This window comes from Plectropomus leopardus, chromosome 5 (genome assembly GCF_008729295.1).
Source record: "Plectropomus leopardus isolate mb chromosome 5, YSFRI_Pleo_2.0, whole genome shotgun sequence".
In the NCBI taxonomy this organism is placed as follows: domain Eukaryota; kingdom Metazoa; phylum Chordata; class Actinopteri; order Perciformes; family Serranidae; genus Plectropomus; species Plectropomus leopardus.
The window spans coordinates 17100821-17127133 of record NC_056467.1 but is presented as its reverse complement, the minus strand read 5'-3'; the positions used below and the strand labels follow the sequence as shown (position 1 = coordinate 17127133).

At 39.8% G+C, this 26313-nt stretch overlaps 1 protein-coding gene across 1 annotated transcript in view; it reads left to right on the top strand.

The window, feature by feature from the left end:
* grik4 (glutamate receptor, ionotropic, kainate 4) overlaps positions 1 to 26313 on the top strand; it is a 194856-nt gene that overhangs the window by 148689 nt on the left and 19854 nt on the right. The window contains exons 10-12 of the mRNA XM_042486419.1: positions 3303 to 3410; positions 17709 to 17912; positions 23320 to 23433. Of these exons, the coding sequence (XP_042342353.1) occupies positions 3303 to 3410; positions 17709 to 17912; positions 23320 to 23433 (426 nt within the window). The remainder of the gene's footprint in view (positions 1 to 3302; positions 3411 to 17708; positions 17913 to 23319; positions 23434 to 26313) is intronic.

Genomic DNA, 26313 nt, shown 5'->3' with positions numbered 1-26313 from the left:
GCTGTTTCTCCCAACAAGTACACCAGAGGAAATGGGAGGCAAGATCTTTTTGATCATACACTCTCAAAGGAAATCTTTGATTCTAGGAGCTCTCTTTTCTTGCTTTTTTTCTTTTTATATATCTCACATCAGAATGCATCATCAGTGTTAGGAGGTGGTTTAAGCGACTTCCAAAATGCAGGCACTGATCAACATGAATGGGTTGTAATCTCTTGAGAATTTTGGCAATTTAGCCTTGAAACAAACTATGACCAAGGGAGAGCTTTGTTTACCGTAGCCTCTTTTTTTTCCATATCAAACACTTATCCTCCCACAGTTCATCCTATTCCCAAAGGTTTTCCAGCATGTGATCAAAGAACTGATTCCCGTGACATGGACTGAAACACACCAACAGTGTATCAGGGCGAAATGAGACACTGTATTTTCTCATTTACTCCTCCTATATAATATTCATAATTGAGGGAGGTTGATTATTATGATAAGGGATATTATTTCTCCGCATGTCGTCAAGAGAGGGTTGGCAATGTTTACATAATGAGGTAGATTACAGACTTTGAATGTAAATGACCAAAAACAGAGCGTTTTGGATTGTCATTTTTGTGTTTTTCAATGAGCCTCACAGGTTGTTACTGGTTGGAATATTTGATGAAAGCGCTGAAATTGCTCACTTATTTCCATTTCAACAAGACACTATAATCTCAGCAAGAGCGCAGTAGGCAGGATGACCTCGAGTTCTTCAAATATTCCTCATATATATTAAAATCTAAACAGGAGATAAGTTGCGCAAACTAATAAAAAGATACATTTTGCATATGATCTTGATTTGTCTTGAGGTTATCTCTTGTGCCTACACATAAAGTGACTGCTCTGTTTGTTACTGACATTGAAATTGCGTGTTTCTGCCTCAGCCGCATAAATGTGCTTATAAAGCCACCGTGATGAGGAAAGTAAAATTGTTTTGCTGATAGTTAGGCCACCAGAGTCACAGAACTCTTACCATATAATCACCAGCAAAGAGGGAAAGAGATTTTGAAGGGGAATAATAAAGATCTCACGCAGCACAGGTGAACTATAGTCACATGAAAACCAGCCCAGTCACCAGAGGAACATTTTGGCATTGTACATTTTTGCAAACCACTGATACATTACATTTGTGTGTTTCATACGTGTCATATCAATGTTATGAGATTGGTAAAGTATATGTGATTACATGTATATAAGCTGACTTTGTCATTCAGAGGTGAAAGGGATGGTTGATGGTTTGAGACATAGGCAAGACAACTGCGAATCTGCAGACCCTGTTCAAGACCAACAAACAACAAAACCAGTTGTTTTTTAGAAAGGTGCGTGCGTTCTTGCTGAGATTATAGTGTCTTGTTGAAATGGAAATAAGTGAGCAATTTCAGCGCGTTTCTAGCAGTCACAGCACCAAAATCGGTTGCTGCTTTTGCAGCCCTGATTGTGGCACCAAAGTTGGGTATTTCAAGCCAAAACGTGATCTTTTCCTCACCATAACCAAGTGTTTTTTGTGCTTAAACATAAACACGCGTTAAAGCCATAGTTGAAAAGCCAAGATATCTTGTGAAGATATCCTTGTGTCATATATGCCAAAACTGTTAATACATTCTGAAGGTACATGAGACAGCCATGTCCCTCCTGCTCCTCCTGCTGCCTTTAATGGCATTTGCTAGAATCAGACTGCAGGACAGTCAGCAACAACCAAACTGAGCCGAGGAGTCTCTAATGCAGCTGTCAGTCCCTGATCGTAAACAGCAGGCAAACTGTCAAACGAGGCAGTGCTGATTGAATATGAATCAAAAGTCTTTTACTGCATAGCCTGTTTCTCATCTCAGATGTATTTTAGTGCACTGTAAGCTGTAAAATGAGTACATTGGTCCGGCTGGTGGGTGGTGCTTGGTACTCTTATCCAACAAGGTGGCTGGGTCATAAAATTGTACAAAAAATTCACAAAAGCATGCTCATCCAGACAACAAAAAACTCGGTGCTGGACAAGAGATAATACAAGAGAAGTCTGCACACTTGATTATGCTCCCATAAATATTTGGAACAATTACCACTTCTGTGACGTTTCGAGCTACATGAAGAAGAGCATGTAGCTCAAATCGTCACTTGGTGGTAAATGTGTGAAATATTCATGGGAGCACAATCTGGTGTGCAGACTTTGTTTTTTCTTCTCCTGGGTCAGAAACTTTGTCATTTTACAGCTAAAGAATAAACTAAAATATGTCTCTGAAAACAGATTTAGATGAGAAATTGACAATGCAGTCACAGAATCTTGATTTAATCAGTACTGCTTAGTTCAACAGTTTGACCGCAGTTCACAAGCTGTGATTGACATGATTGACAGCTGCGTTAGAGACTCCTCAGCTCATTTAGTGCTGTGCTAACATAGTTTCAAAAAATCTGAATAAAAGTTATTTTTTACTAAAAGTAAACTACTATAGCTTTGAGCACAGTATTGTTGAAATGTTACGTTTCAACATAGCCGCTACATTATCATGTACAAATGTTACAGCAGAAAAGTACAGTGCCAACATTTATTCTGGCAATTGGGTTAGAAAACACTCCGTTTTACTGTTCGACTTTGCATTTTTCACTTTATCCAGTACTTGCAGAGATTTTAATAAGCTCCAGGGTTGCAGAAAAGGAGCCGTGTAAATCTTTCAAGGTCAGAGCACACAAATCACGAAGGTTTTTTCTCCCTGTCAATGCCATTATGGCAAAATGGAGGTGAAAAAGATGAATGTTTACCTGAAAATAGCAAGAGGCAAAGTGGATTTACAAAATGCCCATGTCTGCAGAGGGCGTTGTCATGGTTTTGGGAATTGACAAACTTAGGTCGAGTAAATAAGTGAATGAAACAGGAGATAGCAGAGACAGATTGAAAGGGGATGGGAGGAAAGACACCATGTGAGGTGGTAATGAAAATGAGAATGTGGCTCTGCGCCACAGGATTTGCCAGTAATTGGTTTAATGAATGCATTCTGTTGCCTCTGATTGAACACATGCCCCGCGTTCGCTCCTCAAGGAGCCACACACATGTTGTCTTTGTTTCCCCCTGCAGGCTCTCTAACTCCTGCTATCACCTTGTCTCATAACATGGTGATCTGTCCACTGCTTCCACTGTCTCACGGTCTTTTGTGAAGGTCATACTGTTGTCTTTTAGAGAGGAGGGAGGCAATTAAGTACAGATTGTTTCTAGTGGCCTTTTCCAGCTGATGGTCTTAGTGACTGATCTGTGTGTGTGTGTGTGTGTGTGTGTGTGTGTGCTCTCTTTGCAGATTGGCCTGTGGCACTCTGAAGATGGACTGTCCATGGAGAGAAAGCTTCCATCAATCAATGTGACAGACACCCTCTTCAACACGACTCTCACCATCACAACAATATTAGTAAGTACCACTGTAAACACACCGATACGCTCACACCAACAGCGGTCCGTGTCATTTTATTAGCTCAGCTCCTCGGCTGATCTAATGTGGCCGACATTCTGGTGGTTGACAGACAATTACCATATCAAAAGCCCATTTTGTATTTTCAGATCCAAACTCAGTCCTCATGGGATCAGAGGAACCGCTGCTGTGCGATTGTTTTGCCCTGAGTACTTCAGATGAGGCTACATCACAGTGCATCAGCAGGAGCTAATAATTCACCATGTCAGCCATTCTCAGCCTCCGTTGTAAATATAGATCCTGTGAGTGCTGCTTCTCACTACCCTCACTCCTGTTACAAGGGACACCGTTTTAAGGCAAATTCTTTAATCGCCTTATTAATGATCAACAATCTGTGACTCCGTGCAAGCTTATGAAATATGAAATACATGCTTTTCTTCATTAAAGGCTTTATATAAACAGCTGACATTTCAACACAATTAAATGAACACAAGTAAAAGATTTATATAAGTAAAAAAAAAAACAACAATACTGTCACTCAAAATTGCTGCTCCGACTAACTAAATCTAAACAAGAAAACTTAATAACTCTGCATGATTTATATGCTTTGTTGGAGGAAAAATTAGATGGCACCAAACATGCAGGGCACCTAAAACATCTAATTCTTATATTAATGAAAAGTGCGTAAGAGCTTCAGTATGTATGTAAGTTTTAACGCAGAAAAGTTCAAAGCTGTTCTGAATGGCCACAAAAAGTGGACAATCTGTCATAACCTCCTGCTGGCTGCCGCTCACTGCCTCCCCAATCTCTCTCCAAGAAGTCTGTTCCTTTGCATGTTTTTTGTGGTCTCAGCACATTGATTCATAAAGACAGCATTGGGATAATAGAGAACACTTTTGGACATTGCAAGAATCAAATAGAGCTTGAGAGAGATGTTTTTAAGTATTGCATACTTTTTAGGCAAGGCAGGCAGCTTTATTTGTATAGCACATTTCATACAACACGGCAATTGAAAGTGCTTTACAGAGCAAATCAATCGAATGCATAATAAAGGATACAGATTTATATTAAAAGATTAAAGACATAAATTAATTACTGAATGATTTACAGTTTTTCTGTAAAAAGAGCATCGGTGCAGACAAGAGTTGCAAAGACAGAAAAAGATTATTAAAATTATTTAAAATCAAGTTTAAGAATAAGTTTGCAGTCATCACTGGATCAAGTGGGCAGTGTAAAAAAGGCAAGGCAGCTTTATTTGTATAGAACACTTCATACAACAGGGCAACCTACAGTGCTTTACAGAGTAATAAAATACAAAAACATAAACAATACTGATTTACAATAAAGGAGAAAAGAGATAAGATATATAAGGTCAAATCAATTATTAAAGGATGTTTAAAAATCCCTATTAAAAACAGCAAAAGTGCAGACATGAGGTACAAAGACAACAAGCTTTTAAAGACCTACGGTATTTTGACAAGAGCTCCTGGTTTACGTTTTTGAGTTATCAATCTCATTCTCATGAATTTCATATCTCAGGAACGCCTTGAGGGAAATCACACAAACGTCCACTTGGACTCAACAATGAACTGTGGTGGAATTTAATAGTCAAAGGTCAAAGCTCATTGTGACCTCACAAAACATGTTTTTTTAGCTATTTCTCAAGGATTCATAGACTAATTATAACAACATTTTAAACAAAAATCTAATGAATAAAAAATTCGGAGATAAGGTCATCTTTACTGTAACGTCATAATGATCTCCAAAAACCCTTTTCTGTCCATTACTCAATGCCATATCTCAGGAACAGAATGAGAGATACTTGGTTAGACACTGAATGGGTGCCCACCTTGAAACTGTGCTGATTGCATTGATTTTTTTTTTGCTGCTGGGTTGAAGATGTATGTGGAAGACCCACATTGAGCCAAAAATTGCGCTTCATACCTTTTATTAAATTCCTTCCAAGTCTTCACTACATATATTGTATGAGTCGGTACAGACATGGATTAAAACTGCACCATGACTGGTTGGCGGAGGTGTACAGCCACAAGGCGGTAATATTAGTTTCAGAAAAATTATCATATGCAGCCCACGTTGGAAAAATGTGCAGAGAGCAGGATTCAGATGCTGGTGTAGGCTTTTAGTCTATAAATGTCAACATATATAGTAAAAAGAACTCCTGGTTCTATTTATTAGCATATTAACATCGTCTGTGGTGAGTCATATGCTGTTGACTCACATCTTGATGTAAATGTTGAAGATTTTGTAATATTGTAAAGGAGGAATGGTGAACTTCGACTGTGTCAACAGGACAGTGACGCGAGTAAAACCATTTGCATTGTACCACATGACAGTTTGTCCAAGGAACTGAGACACATGTCAAACTACAGGCAATGTAGACACGTCGCTACAACTTTGCTCAGTTTATTTTATATATATATATATATATATATATATATATATATATATATATATACTTTATTGCAATGTTTCTTTCACCATCTTTCAAATTTTTGGAACACATTATTGTTTCAAGTCCACTGCATATTTATATGTTTTTTATGTAAATTAAAGCTTCATAAATAAAAAAAAGGATAAAGTGCAAAAAAAAAAAAAAAAGCAGCTTATTTCCCTTTACATGGCACACTGCAGGGCTCCCGTGTCCACTTATCTATTACACATAGTTGATATTTCGAGCACAACTGCTCTTTATCTGATTGTCAGGTTGTTGCGTGTGCGAGCTATTTATTTCCAGGAATACAATGCTGTTCATGAGCTCAACTTTTCTGTTTCACAGACGCTTTGATGTCACATCAAAGATGATAAATGGGTTCATGTTGGAACTGCATAAAGCTTTTCAGCTCTTCAGTCAGCTGCACGTGTTTCATGCCTTACTTCATCCCTCGATATACGCTTAACAAAGTTGCGCACACACTCACACCTGTCACTCGCCAAGCTCCTCCTCCTCGCCAATAAATCAGACGATAACACACAAAACAGCTTGTAAGCAGAGGCAATTTGCCCAATGTGTTAGCCTGAGTGGCTAGCTTATCAGCGGTGGAGATGTGGGAATGAGAGAAGGACATATTGCCATATTTTGCCACTGAACAACTCACTGGCCTCATTGAGACTGATTGGGATTCAGATGGAACGGTTCATTTCACACATGAGGGAAAGGGCGCAAGGGGAGGTGGAGATGTGAGTGTGTTTGTGTGTGTGAGTGTGTGTGTGTGTGCGCACGTGTGTGTGGGTGTGTGTGTGTGCGCGTGTGTGTGGGTGTATGTTTGGGATGAAGGGGAGCACAAATGAGACAATATTTTCACAACAGAAAGAGGGTGTGAAAGAAAGAATTGGCCAAGCACAAAGCTTTGATTTCACTTTGGAGATATAGAGTCCCTGGACCAAACTTCGGAAGCCACCAAGGAGCAATTTTCAGTGCCTATCACAGCTCATTCATCATGGTGTGATTGCCGTGTCGCCGTTATCTCGCTTGTGGGCGGCAGACGAGCCACAGCTGAAACCCTCCATAAGAATTCCTTACCTGTAGCACTGGCCTGGGAGCCTGTGTGTGTGTGTGTGTGTGTGTGTGTGTGTGTGTGTGTGTGTGTGTGTGTGTGTGTGTGTGTGTGTGTGTGTGCGTGCGTGCGTGCGTGCGTGCGTGCGTGCGTGCGTGCGTGTGATTGCACTACTTACAGTGTTTATGGTTGCTTTCTTCTAAGCGTTTGTGTGTGTTTGACATGTTCGCCTAGCCTTGCAGGGTAGTTTCATTACAGCTACACATGGCCATCATCCTCCCACTTCAATTTTTACACACACCTCTAGGAGAAAAAAGGCAGCCACAGAAATGATTATCACTTTTCTGCAAGACCAATACTGTGTGTTTGTGATCAATGATTGAGTTTGTTACAGGTGCTGTTTAGGTCTTAGTGATATAATGTCTAAATAGCCTCAGTAGCCACACAGATGTAATAGGAAAACACATTATTTGCTTTCTTAAGATAACATTCTCTTGGTTGTGTGGTCTTTGCTCACAGAAACACACTTAAAGTCACCAGCCCCCTCTCTTTGTCAATGCACCATGCACACAGAAACATATTTTTGCTGAGGGATGCTGCAAAGCGTAAAGTGTGTTTATGTATGTGCAGGAGCTCACAGGAGCTACAGGAAAACAGCTCATGTACTTACATCAGTGGTTCCATCTGCCGTTATTTCAAATAACATGCGCTCCCTCGTCTCACACACAATTCCTCTCTCAACTGCATTTCTAATAATTCATTTTAAACAGTTTTAGACTTTGAGTAGTCTCTTTGTTGATGGCAGTCACATCCCCTGGGAAAATTGTGTGTCCGCTTGTCTTCCGTCATCATTACCTGGCAAAAAACTCCATTCCCAAAGCTATACCCCTGCAACAGAAGTTCTTTAAATCTAAGGAATTTCATCACTCCTTCCAGGATTTTGCTGGCTTCTTGTAACTGTTGTGGCCAAAAATGTCAAAAAAAATTATGACGCAACTTATGATATTTTTAGGCAAATGGCTATAATATGACATTAAACCCATTCATAAACCTTGGTGTACTGCAAAAAGTTACCTTGGCAGCAGCAGTCTCATGATAAACAGAGAGCGAGAAAGGGGGGGCTGAGTGGATCAATACATTGTGCGCAGCCATACCACAAAATGAGTCAAATTTTCAGTACAGCTGCAGTTATTGGACAAAATTGCAAGTTTGTATAGAGATTGCCTGAAATTGTGTGAATTGTTGCGATAGCAATATTGCAAAATTCTGGAAATCCTTAATAAAACTATCCTGGCAAATTTCTAAATATCCAACCCATGAACTGACCCCAAGCCTTGCACTTTGACCTGTCGTGATGATGTTTGATGTGATTATGTCAGAACAGAGGAATGAATTGAAAGCAAATGCTATTAGCATGCAGGTGTCTATAGCTAACAATGCAAAATTGCACCTACATTATATACACCCAGGTGTAAATAGTCACATTAGTTATTTGTATTTCGTTGTATCGTCCTGGGCATCCTAGTAACATCTTAATATAATGTTAATACAAATGGGTCTATTCAGCTATTCTGAGCATTCAGCAGCCTACATTCTAAAAACTGAAAATAAGATTGTGTTTAAGTAATGTCCTTGACTCATTCCTCTGGTACATATTATGTCCTTAGCGGATTGTTTTGCTTCTACTACGTCAAGCAAAATGAGTTTTTTCTTGTAAATTTACCAATTTGATTTCAAAGAAAATCACGCATTGGCTTGTGCTACCACTAACCATGACCTCTTTGCGCTTATCCCAACCGACTCCAGCCTTGACGTAGTGATTTGACGAATAATAGCCAATAACAGCACACAGTGGGATCCATAATTACACATAGAAGGAATAGGTGTAAAAGGCTGTAATTTGGCTGTTCTCACCAAGGTGAAGATAGAGACCCTGTTAATTCAATTTGCACATTTTAAACATTTTTTTCACATATATATTTTCACATACACATATTTTCTGACAAGCATTTTATCATGTGCAATTCCAAATTCAAAACAAAATACCGATCTGAGAATAGAACCACAATGTACCCACATACATGCACACACACGTGTGCGCGCACACACACACACACACACACACACACACAAAGCCAATGTCGCACATTGGAGTGAAAGATTTCTCAGCTTCATGTAAATACAGGTGGTTATTACATCACTAGAAAATCCAGCCTTGGGTGTTACTTAACCCTTTGAAGCCTAAAGCGACATCACTTTTCTTGTACTGTTTTCAGATGCCTGTTGCAATTATTCGAACTTTCTATCCCTGCGCAAATTGGCTTGATTTATTTCAAAAACATGAGAAGGGGCAATAAGCACTGGGTAATGAATGTGTGCAGGAGTAGGATTATGAGTAGGATTAGAAAATTATTTTTAAAAAGCTAGGGGGAGAAAAGCTAGGAAAAAAAATATACTTATTATCAAAAATACATATTTAAATTTATGTAACAGAAATATTATAAGTGTAAGTCCTTTTTCCAGGTAATTTTTCATTGTTTTTGTTTTGTTGCTCATTTCCTTCTTCGCATGTATTTGACAGAAGTCAAGCCAAATTGCTCAGGTTTCAAACTAATTCTACTCATGCTCAGTACTCAAAAAAAGTCAGGACTCCTTGTTACTCCTTGTTTCTGAAAGAACTGAAATGGAGTTTTACCTGTAGGGACATCTGTCTTTGGTGCCAACTTTCGGCCATTGTTAAAGAATCATACTGTCTCAATATTTAAATCCTAAGTCTAGACCCATTTTTCTTGTAAATGCCTGAAACCTGCTTTATGTCTCTTCTGCAAAAGCCACTTTCAGCCTTTGTCAATTCCAGCTCTCTCGGCCATTCTCTCAGTTTTCCTGCAGACTAACCATGTGTTACTGAGTGCTCTCATATCCTCTCACACCGTTAAGGATTCAACAGTGCACACAGAGCCGGCCGATAAAAGCAGGGGCAGATTTGCTGGCACACGGGCTCAGTGGCACTGAGGCATGTGCACCTGAATCTGCACATACAGACAGAAGATCTGTCCCCATTTCTTGAAGTTAGCCTTTTGTCTCTTCATTCTATGTAATTTGTTTACTATCAAGCACAAAACCTTTTGTCGGAATTGCTTTATAAAAAACGTACATGACCTGGCCCTTTTTCTAATGGCTTTTTATTTTTCTGAGTATTGTCAGAGCTTTTGTGTCTCTTCTTCAAACACCAACCACCAAACCCTGTGAGAGAATTATATCTCAGCTGCCAGTTTGCTGAGCTCTGGAGAGCAAGTTTTTAAGGATAAGAAAACAGTTGAGGAAAGCGAGGAGAGCTGTGTGAAGACATCTCGAACACCCCAAGGTTTTAAAAGGGGGAAACTCTGCTGTTGTGTGTGAAGTTGAATGTGAACAACACCCACTGGTGCACCTGCCGCTTTGCGCCTCCATGTGTGTGTGCGTGTGCTTGCTTGTGTGTATGTAAGAGTGTGCTTCTTCCTCCAAAGTTATCAGTCCACAGCCAGACTCCTCATGGCCTGGGAATAAGAGGCTGCTTTAAAAGTCTGCATTTCTTTAAAGCTTCAAACTCATAGCTTTATTGCTGTTTTGCTGCGTTGTGCAAAAGAAGGTAGATGGAATTTCCTTGTGATTTTGCCTTCATGGAAGACAGCACTTTCATACCCATGTATAGACTTTTCATACTTTTATATAGTTATTTTTATATGATTTTGTTCTCACCTTCACAGAAGGCTTCTAGTAGAAGTTGTTCTTTCAGTGATTTTTTATGTCAGGGTTTGGTGGAAGTTTTTGGATGAGTATGAACTGCTGCAGATATATCAACTTTTAATACAGGATGTGTTTCCATTTCCGCAACCCAGCACAGATCTGGTTAATAGACGATTTTCGACTGGACATTTTTATAGAGTGACTGTAGCTCAGAAAAAGAGAGAGAAATTGAAACCAAGGAAAAGTGACAATAAAAAAGCAGGAGAGTAAAGAGAAGAGAAAAAGAAAAAAGATTTTGACTTGATAACCAGTCAGACAGTCCCTGCAGTCCTGACTGCTGTTGGGTTTTTTACTTGTGAGATTGATGGATGTCTGCCAGGTCTGATTTTATTAGTCTGTACTCAAGCAGGTCAACACAGAGGGATGGAGGGAAACAAGATACAAAGGCAATATTTCTACCCTAAGAGATTGAGCTTCCTAATGATGGCGGCCATTTGTTATAGAATGCTTTTACCACTCTTGACACACATAAATCAACAAGAAGCTGGAAGGTAAATTAAGTGGTTTTTTTTGCTTAATTGAGTATTGTAGTTGGGGGTTGCTCCAGAAAGCTCACTAGATAGAGCCTGCGCCACTAAGCCTTTGTTGCATGTTATCCTCTCTCTCCTGCCTTTCTTGTCTCTCTCTCAGTATGAAAAACAAAAAAAAGTGCCAGAAATATATAATTGAAAATACATATATTGAGTCATCTTACTGGGTCTCTGTTTTGTTTGTGTGAAGAGCAGTTAAGTGACTGTAGCGAGTTTGTGTGTCTCGTCATTTCTTCCCCCCGTTCGGATTCTGTTATGCACAAAAAGTCTATGAAAGCCGAACTGTGTAATAATGCTGCAGAAATTGCAAGGAAGTAAAAAAGTCTAACTCAGTCTGACTTGACAGCAAGGCTGTGATGTAAAAGCTTCAGCAGTCTGTGAGATATGTAATCAGTATTTATATTGTGCCTAATGTGTGCTGAAGCAATGGCAGGCCTACGGCATGCATTGATGTTAGGTGGCATATGGCTGTTTTAAGGAGCTGATTAACTGATGGACAGATTTACTTTTATAGATTAGTATATGGAGGCACTAACTGGATGAAAACTTGACTGACCCTGAGCTGAGGAAGCGTTTTGTTTTCTCTCCAACTACAAAGGACAAAAGGCTTAAAGGCTGATTATATGCTACACTTTTGTTATTTTCAGTAAATCCAAAGAAAAGGCTAAAATCAACAAAGCTTTAGTTTGTTTTTCAAAATTTTCAAACTTTCTGTGACCCTCAACTCTAAGTCCAATTGTTCCTACTGGAGACGTAAATCTTTAAAAGAGGTTCAGTAATATGTAGTTTCATATTTTACAAAGGAAAATATTTTTCTCAAAGAGCTTGCTTCTGTTGTTTTTAGCACAAAACTTTGTTGAAGGCAGTTTTCAGCCACAGATTTGCATCATTTTTATATACTGCTAATCTGCAACAGCATTTTAATGAAACACAAGGTTACATAAGGCATGTTCACTGACAACATAATGTATTTATTACCTACAGTACAGTATTCACCTTTGTAATAAGATGTCCACTCGAATCAATTACAACATAATAACACTTTTTTATGAATTGTTCAGGAGCTCATACTTGGTTGAAGTTAGGGAGAGTTTTAATTTAATATTGAAAAAGTGCAGAGTGACTTAAAGGGAAACTTCTCTATTTTTTAACCCGCACACAATTCCCCCATGTTTTCATGTCTAAGTGACAAATGAACTAATGAGAGGATCCTACAGAGAAATGACAAAATTTTCTCTACCTGTCTGATCTGGTCTGTTTGTTAATGTGTGTAACCAAGTCTCAGTCAAGGAGAAACCTTGTTCTTAAATATTGCACACTTTCCACATGGTCAAAATCAGCTAAATATTCATCCATTGCATAGAACATTTTTAGATAACACTAAGCTGAGCAAAATAAACTCCTCCTGGCACTCCTCTCTCCAACAATCACTAACATTTCCACTGTTGTGTTCACTGCAACAAGTCACATCTCCCAAATCTACTTGGTCACAAGAACAAACAGATTAATGAAAGGCAAGGAAATGGGTTTCATTCCTCAATCAGGTTCTTACTGTGATGTTGTCAGATACTTCTAATAATGATCTGAGTCTGTCAGTGGCAAAAACAAGCACTTTTAAAGGACGTAAATTCATGGTGCAGTATTGCCCATGGGAATTACATAACAGCCTGTTTCACTGCTGGTCTCTCTCAACACTGAAGTGTTTTACAAACTGTCTCCATTCGTCACTTGAACGCAAAAAATGTGGCAAAATCGGGTCCAGGTTAAAAAATTCAAACAAAAACACAATCTTTTCCTGACCTCAACTAAAGTGCTGTTGCTGCCTAAACTTAAGCACAGACAGATGACACCTCAGTGTCACAGTCTAGCACTTTGTACACTCACCACCCCTCCAGCTTCTGTGTGGGGTACAAAAATGCAGCACTTCTTTGAATAATGCCGTTTGTGAACCTGATCCAGGCACCAACTCCCAGCACAGTGTGATTAGGACAACAAATCAGTATTATATAAATGCAATTACTCAAAGTAAAGAGCAGGGGCCATGTTCAATGTTATGAGGGAACATGTAACCTAGTGCAACAGAATTTGCCCATTGGTGTGTTTTAAGTGTTTTTTGGAATACTTTGAAAATCTATGGCACATAGAAACAAGCTAGGCGATATCAGATTTGGTTTTATATTTTTCATTAGCTTTTATTTTTATTTCGTTTTCAAATTTTATTTTCAACTCAGTTTAAATTCAGTTATTTTTCAGCAGTTTACTCATTTCAGTTTAGTTTTAGTTGTTTAAAAATGTTTAGTTTGACTATGTTTTATTAGTTTGAGTACAGATTTATTGCTTGTTGTGTTGACAAATTTGACCAAAGACTAAAACTAAAGATATTTAGTGAACATTTGTATTCATTTGTTATTTATTTATTTATTTGGTTTGTAGGTATAATATAATACAACATAATATAATATAATTTAAGCTATTTTTTGTTCTTTTATTCTTGTTTCTTATTGTCTTTTATTTTATTTCAGTGGATTCAAGTGCTTTTTTTAAGAACTAGTTTTAGTTTTTAGTTTTACTAGATTTACTCAACTATAACAACCTGGAAGTTGAATTAATTCATTATTGGTTTTGTCCGTGAGATTTGTTGGCAGTGAGAAACATGGACATGAATAATTTATGAGGCTTATCTTGTTTATGATTATATTCAGGATATGGTATTTACATGAGCACAGAGAAATAGAGTTAATCATATTCCCTCTATGCATCCCAGGTTCTTTTGGAGCACTCCTAGCATATTTGGGTTTCACTTAAAAGGTATATGGTGTTTACATGCTCAAACACATAAGCAAGATACTCCAATAACCCAGTCATACAGGGTTATTTGTGTCAATAAGAAAAAAAAAGAATATTACCAAACTTGCACGTGTGCAGCTCACATAATCTCACAGTGAAGCATCTCGTAAAAAAGTTTTTGTCATCAACTCCTCTCTGTAACACGCTGCAGGTTATTGTTGCTTTACAGCATGTCTGTTTCATTAATCTATGAGCCTGGTTAGATATATTGAATCCATATGCAAATTCCAGGTGCAGAGTTGATCAGTAGTCATTTTATTCTTTGTCTTATCACAGAAGAACAGGAGGCTGCGGCTTCTACCGTCCAGTGATGTAGTGAGAAGAGACAAAGGTACCCAATCTGGTGTCAAAGTGTTTTGAACACCTCTGCCTCTACACATCTACAGGTGGAACCACAGGGTTGCGATGACAACAGGGCAAGACAAAGTAACAGTTTGGCCACCTGATGTGCAATTCTCAAACATTCCTGATTTTAGTGGAACCACTATTTTTGTAACTGTCTCCGTGAGGCAAATCAATGGCCAATAAAACAGCCACCGCACAAAAAAGATATTTCCAGCTGTGCCGATGACAAAACAATTTCACTTCTATTTCAGTTCTCAAAATATAACACCGCTGCTTTTGCTTTCACCTCCTGATCGCTGTCACAGTGGCTTTGAATGGCTTACGCAGCCAGCTCTGAGGTGAGTCATACACACTCTGCAGTACGCATTTATGTCGGCACAAAGAGTCAACAATCTTTTGAACAACCTTGTGGTTAAGATATGAGAGCTAGTATATTTTTTGCATAAAGACATAAACTCAATAAAACTTGTATCTGCAATGACAAAGATAACTGTTTTGTTTTGTTTGTATCAGAAGTGGAGAGTATCAGCACGAGAGAACGCTCAGGCTTGTTAATCACTCTTATCTGATGTCATGTCACCAAACTAAGTTGGTTTGTGTGTATTCACAACCTGAGTGCAGCAAGAGAGCAAAAGCAAAGTGGTACATAATGCTGTCTTTTTTTATGATGTACTGGAGCCCGAGCACACCAGTCTGACAGTTGCATTATTTGAAAAATAGCACAATAAGGGTGGCTCCAAAATACATCACTGCAGGGCTCTTTAAATCTTCCTACAGCATCAACTAAATGACAAAACAAGACATAAATAAACAGACAGCCAAACACAGAGTTGGTTCTCTAAAAGACAGGTTGTAAATAGGTGCGTGTGTGAGAGAGAGAGGAAAAGTGCTTTTATTTCTTATCCATTTTCTGCTGGATGTAGCAGATTAGCACATGTCTGTCTGTCCCTGATTTTAGTGTCTGGCTTTTAGTGTCTTCAAATCCACAAATCTCAGTGTTCATGGAGGGCAGTAAACCTGATGTGAACTGTGACCTTCAGAGGACGAATGAGATGCCTCCATTATTCTTTCTGATGTGAACTCTTTCGTTAGGTTCTGTAAAGCAATCACATCAAACATTAAAGAGGCACTGCAGCAATTTAGTAGTATTCTTGCGGAAAATTGTGGAGGCTTTTTTAAAAAGAATCAGCAAAACTGAAGCAACAGAGTCTAAAATATCCTGACTTTTAGTCTTCCATACACATTGAACAGTTTTTATTTTCACAGGCTGTATAGGACTGTCTGTGACAAATAAACTAAATAGTGCAGTTTGTCAGTATCTTTCTCTGTGTTGCTTTGCCACACAAACATTTTTAGATAATCAATTGGAGATGTGTTGAGGAAGGTTGTTTTTACGCCTGACCTGCTTGGTTTGTTTAGCTTAGGTCCTTTTGCCAGCTTAGTGCAGCTCATTTTGACCGGTGTGGAAACTGTCAGTTTAGTCCTGGTTTGAACCAAACAATCGAACTGAGATCGTCGGAAAAGGTAGATCTTGGTAAAGCTCCAAGCGGACTCTGGTGTTTGTTTGTTTTTTGTTTTGTTTGTTTGTTTGTTTTTTGTGGTGTACAAACAAATGGACCAACCACAGGAATTTATAATAGCAGATATATGATCTAAGTATGATTTCAAAAGCCAGACTACTAATGAATCCATCTTCTGATCACGAAATCTGTCCGTGATCTTATAATTGATCTGTAAAAGATTATGATTATTTATGCTAATCATTGGGTAACCATGGTAACAAGTATACACATTAGCACAGGTACTTGCCCTGCTTAAAAAGCTGTTTAAGTGCTTGTATCTGACTCTGTTTCTCCTTCAGTAATGAACTGTCAGTTTATTAAGTCCATTAAAGAATGTGAAACAGCGATCCCACAGTAATAAACCCCAAATCATTTCCATACAAGGTGCCTTCTTTTTGTCCTGTCTCTGCCTTTAGTCATCATTCATAATGTGCAGCTGATTTGCAGTCTAAAAATAATAGCTTGAAAACTGCACTCACTAGAGTGCAGATCTTTGCCAAGTGGCCGTGCAAGCTGCAGCCGCTCTGGACAATTCTTGTAATTTCAGCAGATGCGCCGCATCGTGTTTCATCAAGCATCTCAGAAGCTGAGAAAAATACACACCTTGTCTATTTTTGACTAAGCCATTGCACATTGTACAGTGCAGATAGTTTTCCTGTAAGATGCGCCATATATGAAAAATGTGATATAATTATGAGGATGAATGTATTTTTTATAACTAAAGGATAGCCACAAATATTTGCTACATGTCATTAATAACTGGAATTTTAATGATATTTACTTTGTCTATCGGCAACAGCACAACAAAGAAAATATTGACAATAAACACAATTAAAACAACCACAAAAAATGCATCACATAGCCTGCTTACTTTTGGTAGAAGTACAAATATTAAGGCAAAAAAAACCAACCTGTCAGACTAAAAAAACACTTTTGAAACTTTGGGGTGTGGTATCACCCCATCCCTTAGTCAAGCTGGTGACGGAAATAGCAAAACCTAACCTAACTAAATTATCTTAAAACATGACTAACTTAAGTAGTTCATAACCTATGAGGTATGGATTTACATGTGAACACGTATTATGTGGTCACATATAGGAGAGACATGTGACCTCATATTGAAATAGGTTTCACATAGGAATTTACACAAAACACCATTAAACTGTTTCAAAACCACATGAACTTATGTGCAAAGCATGTGTTTCACATATTTCATGTGATTACATGGGTTTTTACGCATTTGAAATCGATGTAGCTTCAAAATGAGATCAAGCTTTTTATGGATTTCAGTTTTGTCCACACTCATACATGCACACACACACACACACGCACACACACACACACACACACACACACACACACACACACACACACACACACACACACAACCAAATGCATGATTCCCTCAAGGCTTAAGCATGGCTGAGATAATGTTTATTATCAGTTATTTCTTCTGCTGCATGACCTTCTGTCAGATTTGTGAGTCCAGATGATGCAGGAGTACGTTCGCCTGAGCTGTGATATCAACTAGTTACCTGTCAGTCTGTATAAGTGAATGTTTACTCCTCTTGGTTTGTTTGTAAAATGTCAGTGTGAACAGAAAATGGAGCAGATCTAAATGCAACGTATCCTTTTTTCCCCTTAGTTCTGGCCAAATTATCCAAACTACAGGTGTAAAAGCACCCTAAGACGCAAACCGTGTGTGTTTTTCAGGAGAATCCATACGTGATGCTGCGGCAGAACCACCAAGACCTGGAAGGAAACGATCGTTACGAAGGCTTCTGCGTGGACATGCTGAAGGAGCTTGCAGATATTCTCAAGTTCAAGTACCGCATCCGGCTGGTGGGCGACGGCTTGTACGGGGTTCCTGGGGCTAATGGATCATGGACCGGCATGGTCGGAGAGCTCATCTCAAGGGTAGGATAATATGTACACATGCATAGACTGTGTGTAGCCTGTAAACCTGCAGCCAAAAAGTATTATTTTTATCGTATCATATATACGTGGAAGCACACCAGAGTCCAAAGTATTTCCTCGAGGCACTCACAAACACAAAAGTGTATCGCTCAGCTCTCATATATTTCACAGCTAGCAGCTTTCCTTCATGTCATACACACACTTTCCATTCAGCAGCTGGCCTTTTCAGCTTAAGCATTGTATTTTCCAAAACAGTCACAGCTTGTTGGTGGCTTGTTCCCTGTCAGCTCCTTTCCTTAAGCCGTCTGGACTGACCTTAACAGACTTTCCTCCTGAATCACTCTATGTTGTTGCTGTTAAATTTCTGAGTGAGGTGTTACACTCCTCCAGCTATGCTGTATGTAGCTGTTAACAGGCAGATAAGGTTATATATAAGGGAGCTGAGGGGAGTAGAGGGGGAGGAAAATAAGTGAAACAGGCGTAAAAAATAGTGAGGAGGAAGGCTGGATGGAGGGGGTGAAAGCAGAAATGGAGTGAAGAGGGATTGAGCTGATCTGAAGGGGTGATCTGTCTTAATTCTGAGGGCTAATGGAGGGCAAAGTCATTAAGTATGTAAAGCAAGGGAGAGTGCCTGCTCTTGTTATTGTTCCAGCCCGCAACCGCCCTCGTTCCCTGTAAGTTGCCTGTAGAAGGCTGAGCTTCATAATGGCCATGGTAGAGGTCAACATGTGTCTTTAGCCCATTTCCCACTGGGCAAAAATCCCACTAACATTTGGCTTTTGTCTTTGGAGGAAAGGTTACAATAGGCATTATTTCTAGGACCAATGACTCGGCTCTGGCTCTGATTGGCTTTGATCTGCAGTGAAGGAAACATGACCCACCCACACACACAAACACATATACACACACCGTGGACGTATAAGTATTTGCCCCCTGTTCCAGAGCGATGCAATGACATGCCACCACAAATTTGGGAGATGTAAAGCTGCGGCCAAACTCTGTTTAAAGCCCCACAACATGCTCCTACATACTACAACACAGAGCCACTGATGTAACCTGCTACAAATGCGACTTTGTAGTCAATAAATATGAGGCCAAAACACAGCGATAATCCACTTTATTAGTTTGTTTTATTCATTTGACACAAACATAATTCATAATCTTAGTAACTAATGTAACCCTTACCCTAACCTTTACTGCCTCTCTTTTAACCCGAAGATCATAGCTAGCTAAATATTAACTCAGTATTTTCATTACGCTTCTGTATCAAGAAGTGAAGGGGGCTGGTTGTGTAGCTATGGTGGGCGACTCACTCAATCAGATCAGTCTTCTCAATCAGAAGAGACAGGTTTGTTTGTGGTAATTTATTTCGGTCCTTGTTAACAATTTTCCAAGAGGAACACACTTAATAAAGAATAAATAACATCATGGCATTAAATCAAAAGGAAAACAAAAAGTATAGACCATAAAGGTATAGGCTGAAGCACAAGCTTATTAAATCTACCATTTTTACTTGGCATATTCTCATGATTAACTCTTTCAATATAAAGTATACAATGTGTCAGATTAAAAATATTTTTTTAAAAACAGAATTAATATCAGGACAAAAATCAGAAGCAATGACAGAACTCTGAAACATTTCAGACAAAATAATAATCATAGCCTCGTTTTATATTTGTTTACCACCATATTTTTATGTATTTTTTATTCGCAGAGTGAATGAAGTAAGCATAATATTTAATACAGATTACAGGTGTAATGTTTAAAAGATGATGTAATGATTAACATTTGACAGTCTTGGCACTTGGACTCCAGAGGGAGATTTATAACCGAGGGGCATCTGAGCAGCAGCGAGATAAATCCCCCCTTGAGTCCAGACACTGGAGGTGATGGCTGATGACTCTGAGAGTGATGAGGCTGGTGAATCTGTGCAGACTAGGCAGCGATGGGGAGGTGGAGGGTACACACAACTCTAGCTTAAATCAACCATCTCTCTATTGATAGTCCCAGACATTTACAGTGAGAAATTCTGATTGATGTAACGATTAGGCACCACAAATCCTGTCCATTCATGGAACACTGTTTTTTGAGTTTTTTTTCATCAGGTGAAAACACGGCCGGATGGAAACTGTCACAGCCCTCCGTTACTCTGCTGGATGGCATCAGGTTGAAACGTTGCTGGGGGATGGTCCCTATAGGGAGGGTAGGAGGGGTGGTGGATGGGTCCAGCAAACCCCAGACTTTCACCTGGTGTTCGCTGACTGCAGTAATTTAAAGCCAAATTAAAATGTTTTTTCCTGAACCTAACCACACGCTTCTGTTCCCTAAATCTGAACACTTTTTCCTTTGTTGCCTTAACATAACCATGTGCTTTTGATGACATCTGAGTGCTGGTTGTTGCATCACGCCAAAGATGACACAGGAGGACACCTGAAGTGTAATACGTAAATGCAAAAGCCTACTGATAAATATATGTGACAACATGGGATGAGAACATGTTGGGCCTCAATGCTGCCTTCTACTGTTTAATGACCCTGTAAAAAAGCTGAAAGCTATACTCATCTACTGCAGTTTACTGCCAATGGAAAAGGAGTCTTTCACCTATTTGAAGTGAGTTTACCTGCATTGTAAAATAAAATGCATATGCATGCTAATTTTGGTGCAAAAGGGTTATCTGACAGCAGCTTGAGCTGTGGAGTTGCAAGGACGAGGGGGTTGGACACGAAGCTGAGTCGTGCTTGAAAGGGATTTGTCATGGGATGGGGGACATCTGGACGGATGTTCCTCAGTGGACAGAAAGGCTCGAGCTTGTTTGGTTAAAGGCTTAGAAAGGAATGGGGAAAGATTGTGAAAGATTGTGAAAGAAAACAAAGGAACAGCAGTGGCTACAAGTTTAAGGGATAAGTTGAAAGGATATGAAATATACACTTGGTAGCAGCAAAGGAGGAGAGCCTGAGGTGATTCTGGACAACAAGTCCCTGTGTCCCTGCCAGTACCACTCAGCTTGAACAATATTTTACTGTGTGAGGTTGATGAGTTTGACAGGTTTCAGACAGCCTGAGTTAACAATGAGACATGTCAGGAGGAATCCAGACCAAAGTGTAAGGACAGTATGTCCCGCGTCATTAATCCACAGCACCGCAGTTAGAGAACAGAAGCATCTCCAAAGACTAAAGTGTTAAAACCAAATCCTAGAGGGTAATGTTTAATTCATCCTTCACATTCACAGGTTTTATTTTGCCTTTTTTTCCCAACTTAGCATGATATGATTGAATGCAAGTGGAAACAAGTATGATGTAATATTGAACAGCCAATATTACAGTTTTTTTTTCTCACTTACACTAGAAGGCATACCGGCAAACAGGCTGAGGAACCCAGTAATCAATATTAATATTCTATCGGCACATAAATATTTCAGTGGCTGTTACGACCGTGTGTTCATTTTTCAAAGGATCAGTGACTTTCTTTGTTGAAATTGCCTGGATGGTTGTTCCTTGCGTGTGGCTTGCTTCCGGCACTGGGAGCAGGCGATCAGACTTTCAAACGATGGAGAGAGGAAAAAAAAAAGGACGAGGCTGGGGACAGCTGATGATGGAGGGTCGGAGCCTGCGGGCTGAGGGTAGGGCAGCAGGAGGCATTAGGCTTCAGTGCGGAACGTAGGCTGGGGCGAGGTTAAAGAGGTGGAAATTTGGACACGTAACGCACAAATTGAAGCACTGAGAGAGTGAAATTAGGGCTTTTTAGGTGAAGCTCTAAATATCTCCTGGTACCATTTTAATCCTGCTCTAAAGGTTAAAATAATTATGGAAAAAAAATGGATCAATTTTCACATGGCGTCGAATAGCAGATACACTCTTTCATGCACGCCAGATGCCCCTCTCCCTGTCTCTCTTTCCTGGAGATACAAACAGTGTGTTGTGGATTTTCAGAGTGGCGTCTGCAGTGCTGCAGCAGAGCTCCCCTCTCTTCACTCTCATCCTCCCATTCCTCTCCGTCTCCCCAATCCTCTTAGTTCTCCTGCAGCAGACAAAGAGCAATGCGTTGCTGCTTTCACTCTTCGCTCCTCGGGGAGATGAAAAATCCCTTGCAGTTGCACTTTGCTGGCCTGTATTATTAGCAGGGAGCCATCCAGCATTCAGCGTACATTGACCATTTCTACGTGTGTGTGTCTGTGTGTTTCCAAGTGTGTGTTTTACTAGCCACTGCTTTGTCAAGTGATTTGTCTTGACAGTGTTCCCTTGGCCGGCCACAATGGTTACCCTCAGCTCTCTTGTGCCCTACACACACACACACGCAGATGCAGTGCCAATGCTGGATTATCCTCACCACAGATAGCGCTATTGGCAGACAAAGAGGCTATGGCATACAAAAGGGCATTATTAGGGAATTAGAATCTAGTAGCCCTCTTCTTGTGTCATCCGTTCAAGCGTTTAAATGATTGGTTATGTCATAAATTGCTTGTGTCCTCTCTTATGACATCCTGCTGTGGTTTCTTAGCTGCACTCAGGCTGACGGGAAAGCACTTCAGAGTAATAAAATCAGCACAGAACATCACTTGCACATACAAAGCCTAATGCCTAGCGGCCACACCCATCACCATAGACTCATTTCACCCAGGACACGACCTTTTCGCCCTGCTGCCCTCTGGAAGGCGCTACAGGTCTAAAAAGACCCGCACCTCCAGATTTCTTATCAGCTCCCATATGCCATTAAGAAACTGAATACTATTAAACACCAGGACAGTGTTTTAATGTTGGCAGAGTGCAAGACTAAATGCATTTACTGATTATTTATTACTGACTATTTATTACCGTTGTTTTTGTGTAGATATTTGCTGTTGTTTTTTTTTTATTTCTGTGTTTTTTTGCCTTCTACCATTGAAAGGCGATTGCTGAAATCATGTTTTCTTTAAAAATAGATGAAAACATTAAGAGCAAAAAAAATTGTAAAAACTTTTAAAGAAAAAGATTTTTTTTTAAATTCAAAAAATCACCAAAACATTTTTAAAGAATAAAAAATTCATCAAACATTTTTAAAGGCAAAAAAGAACATTGACAAATGCGTGGTCATGTTTTCTTTATAAAATTTTGGCAGTTTCTCTTTTCCTACAGAGAAAGATCCCAAATCCTAGAAATGCCCCTGGTTTTAACTAATTGCACCTTATTCTTGCAATATATATATGTATATTTTATTGTGTTTTAAGCTCATATTTATTTACATTTTCTCAATTGAATGTGTGGTAATTTCTCTTATGTGCGGACCTTGAACTAATGATTAAGGAGAACTCTGGACCCAGTGGCTGCACCAGTTGGGAACCGTTGTTCTAGTCTATTCTCAAGTCCTCAGTGCTATATGCCTTTAGCTGTGTGTTTACATGATGAGATTCTTTTTTCCCTCTGTGTTTCAGAAAGCTGACCTGGCAGTTGCAGGCCTCACCATCACAGCGGAGCGCGAAAAGGTCATTGACTTCTCCAAGCCCTTCATGACCCTTGGCATCAGTATCATGTATCGTGTCCACTTGGTAAGTTACCTCCCACCTGCCCATTCCCCACAAACACGCACACACACTGATTCTAACCGATCGAAATGGCTCTCGAACAGCTTGCGAACGTGCCACAGCAGGCTGTCAGCCTTGTCTAATGGCTGGAAAAGAACCATTCTCCCTTTTGGACTGTAGAGTCTGTCTCTCTTCGTCTGTCCAAATCCTTCCACAAACTCTCCTCCTTTGAACCTCATCACCTCTTTTACCTCTCAGCTTCTCAATTCCCCCTGCATCTGTGTGTTTTCAAGGCCGTACCCTCGTCTTCCTCCAACCCTTCATCTCGCTTTTTTGCTTCTTATTTATCTTCCCACCATCATTTCCCGTCTGTCCCTGCAGTCTCAACTTTTTAATAGTGTCCGGCTCTTTTCACTTCTCCCATGTTTGCCCATTTCCTCCTTCTGTTGCCGCGGCCCCACAACCCCGCCAGCACCAGATGGCGTGTTTTACTGTGTGAACTTCCTGATGAATGTACCAGTTTCACAGTTGTTTTCTGCCTGCCCTCTGCTTAGGTTTGGCGGTCTTATTCACACAAGCAACGCCCTCCATGCTCCACAGAGAGCGAGCCCGCGCAAGAAACAGTGAAACAACAGCAGCGCAGGTGGAAATGAGCCAGTGTTTGCAGAGTCAGTGGCCCATTAATCATTAGCCCTCACCCAAAACCCAAGGTGACACTGCGGGGGCCAAGTATGGCACCAGCTACAGTCCACACTCATGGCACATCCGTGGTTTCCCAGAGGGGCGTTTACTCACATTCCCTCTTCCTCCTTTCTTGTAATCCTCCTTCCTTCTCACCTTCCCATAGTGTACACACAGCGCTAATAGGTGTACCAGTGAGGGACTCAATTGAGCGGCAACAGTTGGGGAGAATCAATCGATGCTCGCAGCAGGTGCAGTGTTAAATGGGCTGCAGGGTGGCGCATCACCTCTGAAGTGGGAGGCAGGCAGGCGGATGGCAGCAGGAGGAGGTGATATGGAGCTGATGTCCCTCGGGGCGGGCAGAGTTGAATTAGCACAGGCTTGACCCAGTTGGCTCCAAATTCATGAATAAGAGGTCAATAAGAAGGAAATGAAGAATGCGGTTATTATTAAGATAAAGCTCTGCTCTATGGAGAGAAGAGAAGAAAAAAGTACAAGATAAGACAGAAAGTGAAGACAGGTGTCCCTTGTCTCTGTCTCTCTCCCTTTGCCCTGCCATAATTTCCTTGTGCTCTTTTCGCTCTCTCATTGCCCCTTGGCATTTTCTCAGATGTGACTCAGAGCAGTCCCTCAGCATGGCTCTAAAATTCGATATTTGAATTTCTGTGACTGCACTTGTTTAGTTCTAATCCACTGACTATTGATCTGAGGCGCAGGGATTTCTACAAGGGGGTTTGCTGCTTATTTCAAACTTTAAATGAAAATTTCAGTCTGATCAATAGGAATGGCGAATGCAATAAAATAAAGGCGCCTGTTGAGTATTAATTACCCTCAGACTATCAGCCATTTAATCTCCATCTCTCCTCTTTGCCAGTATGTATGCACTGTATGTCTGACTCTCTCTCTGAAAATCCTTTTTTTTACTTTTACTGTGCATCTTTTTTGCCTTGTCATTAACTTCTATTTATTATAAAACGGCAACACATATTCGCATTCCGGGCCAATCGATAAAGACAATATTTTCTCTCAGCAACAACAATATTGTAAAAGGCATAATCCTGCTTTGGCAAAATTACTCGTGTGTTGCAACTAAGCTATAAACAGTTTCCCAAGCATCACTGCCTTTAGGCACAGTTCAGACCAAATGCTTTTTTTGTATAAAACAGGAGAAAAAGGCAACAAACCGGGACTCAAACTCTGTTTGTTGCTCCACTCTAAAAACTTTCATAGTCAACTTTTCTGTGGCGTAGCGTAAAATCGCAACGCTTAATTACCTGTCACATGATTTTGTGTCAGTGCTTTACGTTAAACAAAAAGACAAGGGACTGTCTTGTGTACTGACTCTGTGTATGATTTTCGGGACACCACACTGAAATATAAAATATAGAAACAAATCTCAGACAGCTTACAGTTTGTCTGCAGAAGGTGATCTCTACCTGTCTCGGCTCTCCAGCAGTCTTGCTAGACTATTTTGTGGCTGGTTGGAGGTTTGTTATATGAGCTGTTTCAACATACCAAAGTTCCTAGGCCACTTAGTCTGCAGCGTGTCTCGGTTTTGACTCGTGTTCCAGCTCACGTGAGGCAGGAAAAAAATTGAACAGGTTTTTTTTGGAATCCAAAAAAGAAATACAACAGGCAAAGTCCTTCCAAAATCACATCGTATCTGGTCCAGTACAAACTTGATTTTCTATTCTTAATCTCACTTACCACCTGTAATTACATGATATAAAACGGTATTACATTTTGATTTGATTTATTTAGCACATACTAAAAACAACAATGTTATACATTTTAAGAAAAGAAGGCATGCCGGGGAAACCCAGAAAACCCTCAAGGGGCTTGACGGGTGAGGTTCCTCACAAAACTATCACTCAGTGCATACAGTCTCTTACCACTGATAAGACAAAACATTATAAAATAGTTAAAAAATATATATACATATAGGCTTTCATAAAAAATATTAATAAGAAAAGACAGGCAGATGAGGGCAGAGAACATGATGATAAGAAAAAGAAGAAGAGAAAAAACACATCATTTTGGGCTATTGTTGTAGTAGGATATTTTTGACAGATTTTTTAATGATACAAGAGAAAGTCTAATCAGGTGAGGAGGAAATTAAGTCGATATATTTGAACCTGTATGTGATAATAAATTAGGATGAAGTGTTTTATGATTGGGGGTGTAAAGGAGTGGAGTGCTTTTCGGGTGGAGTAATTATGAATT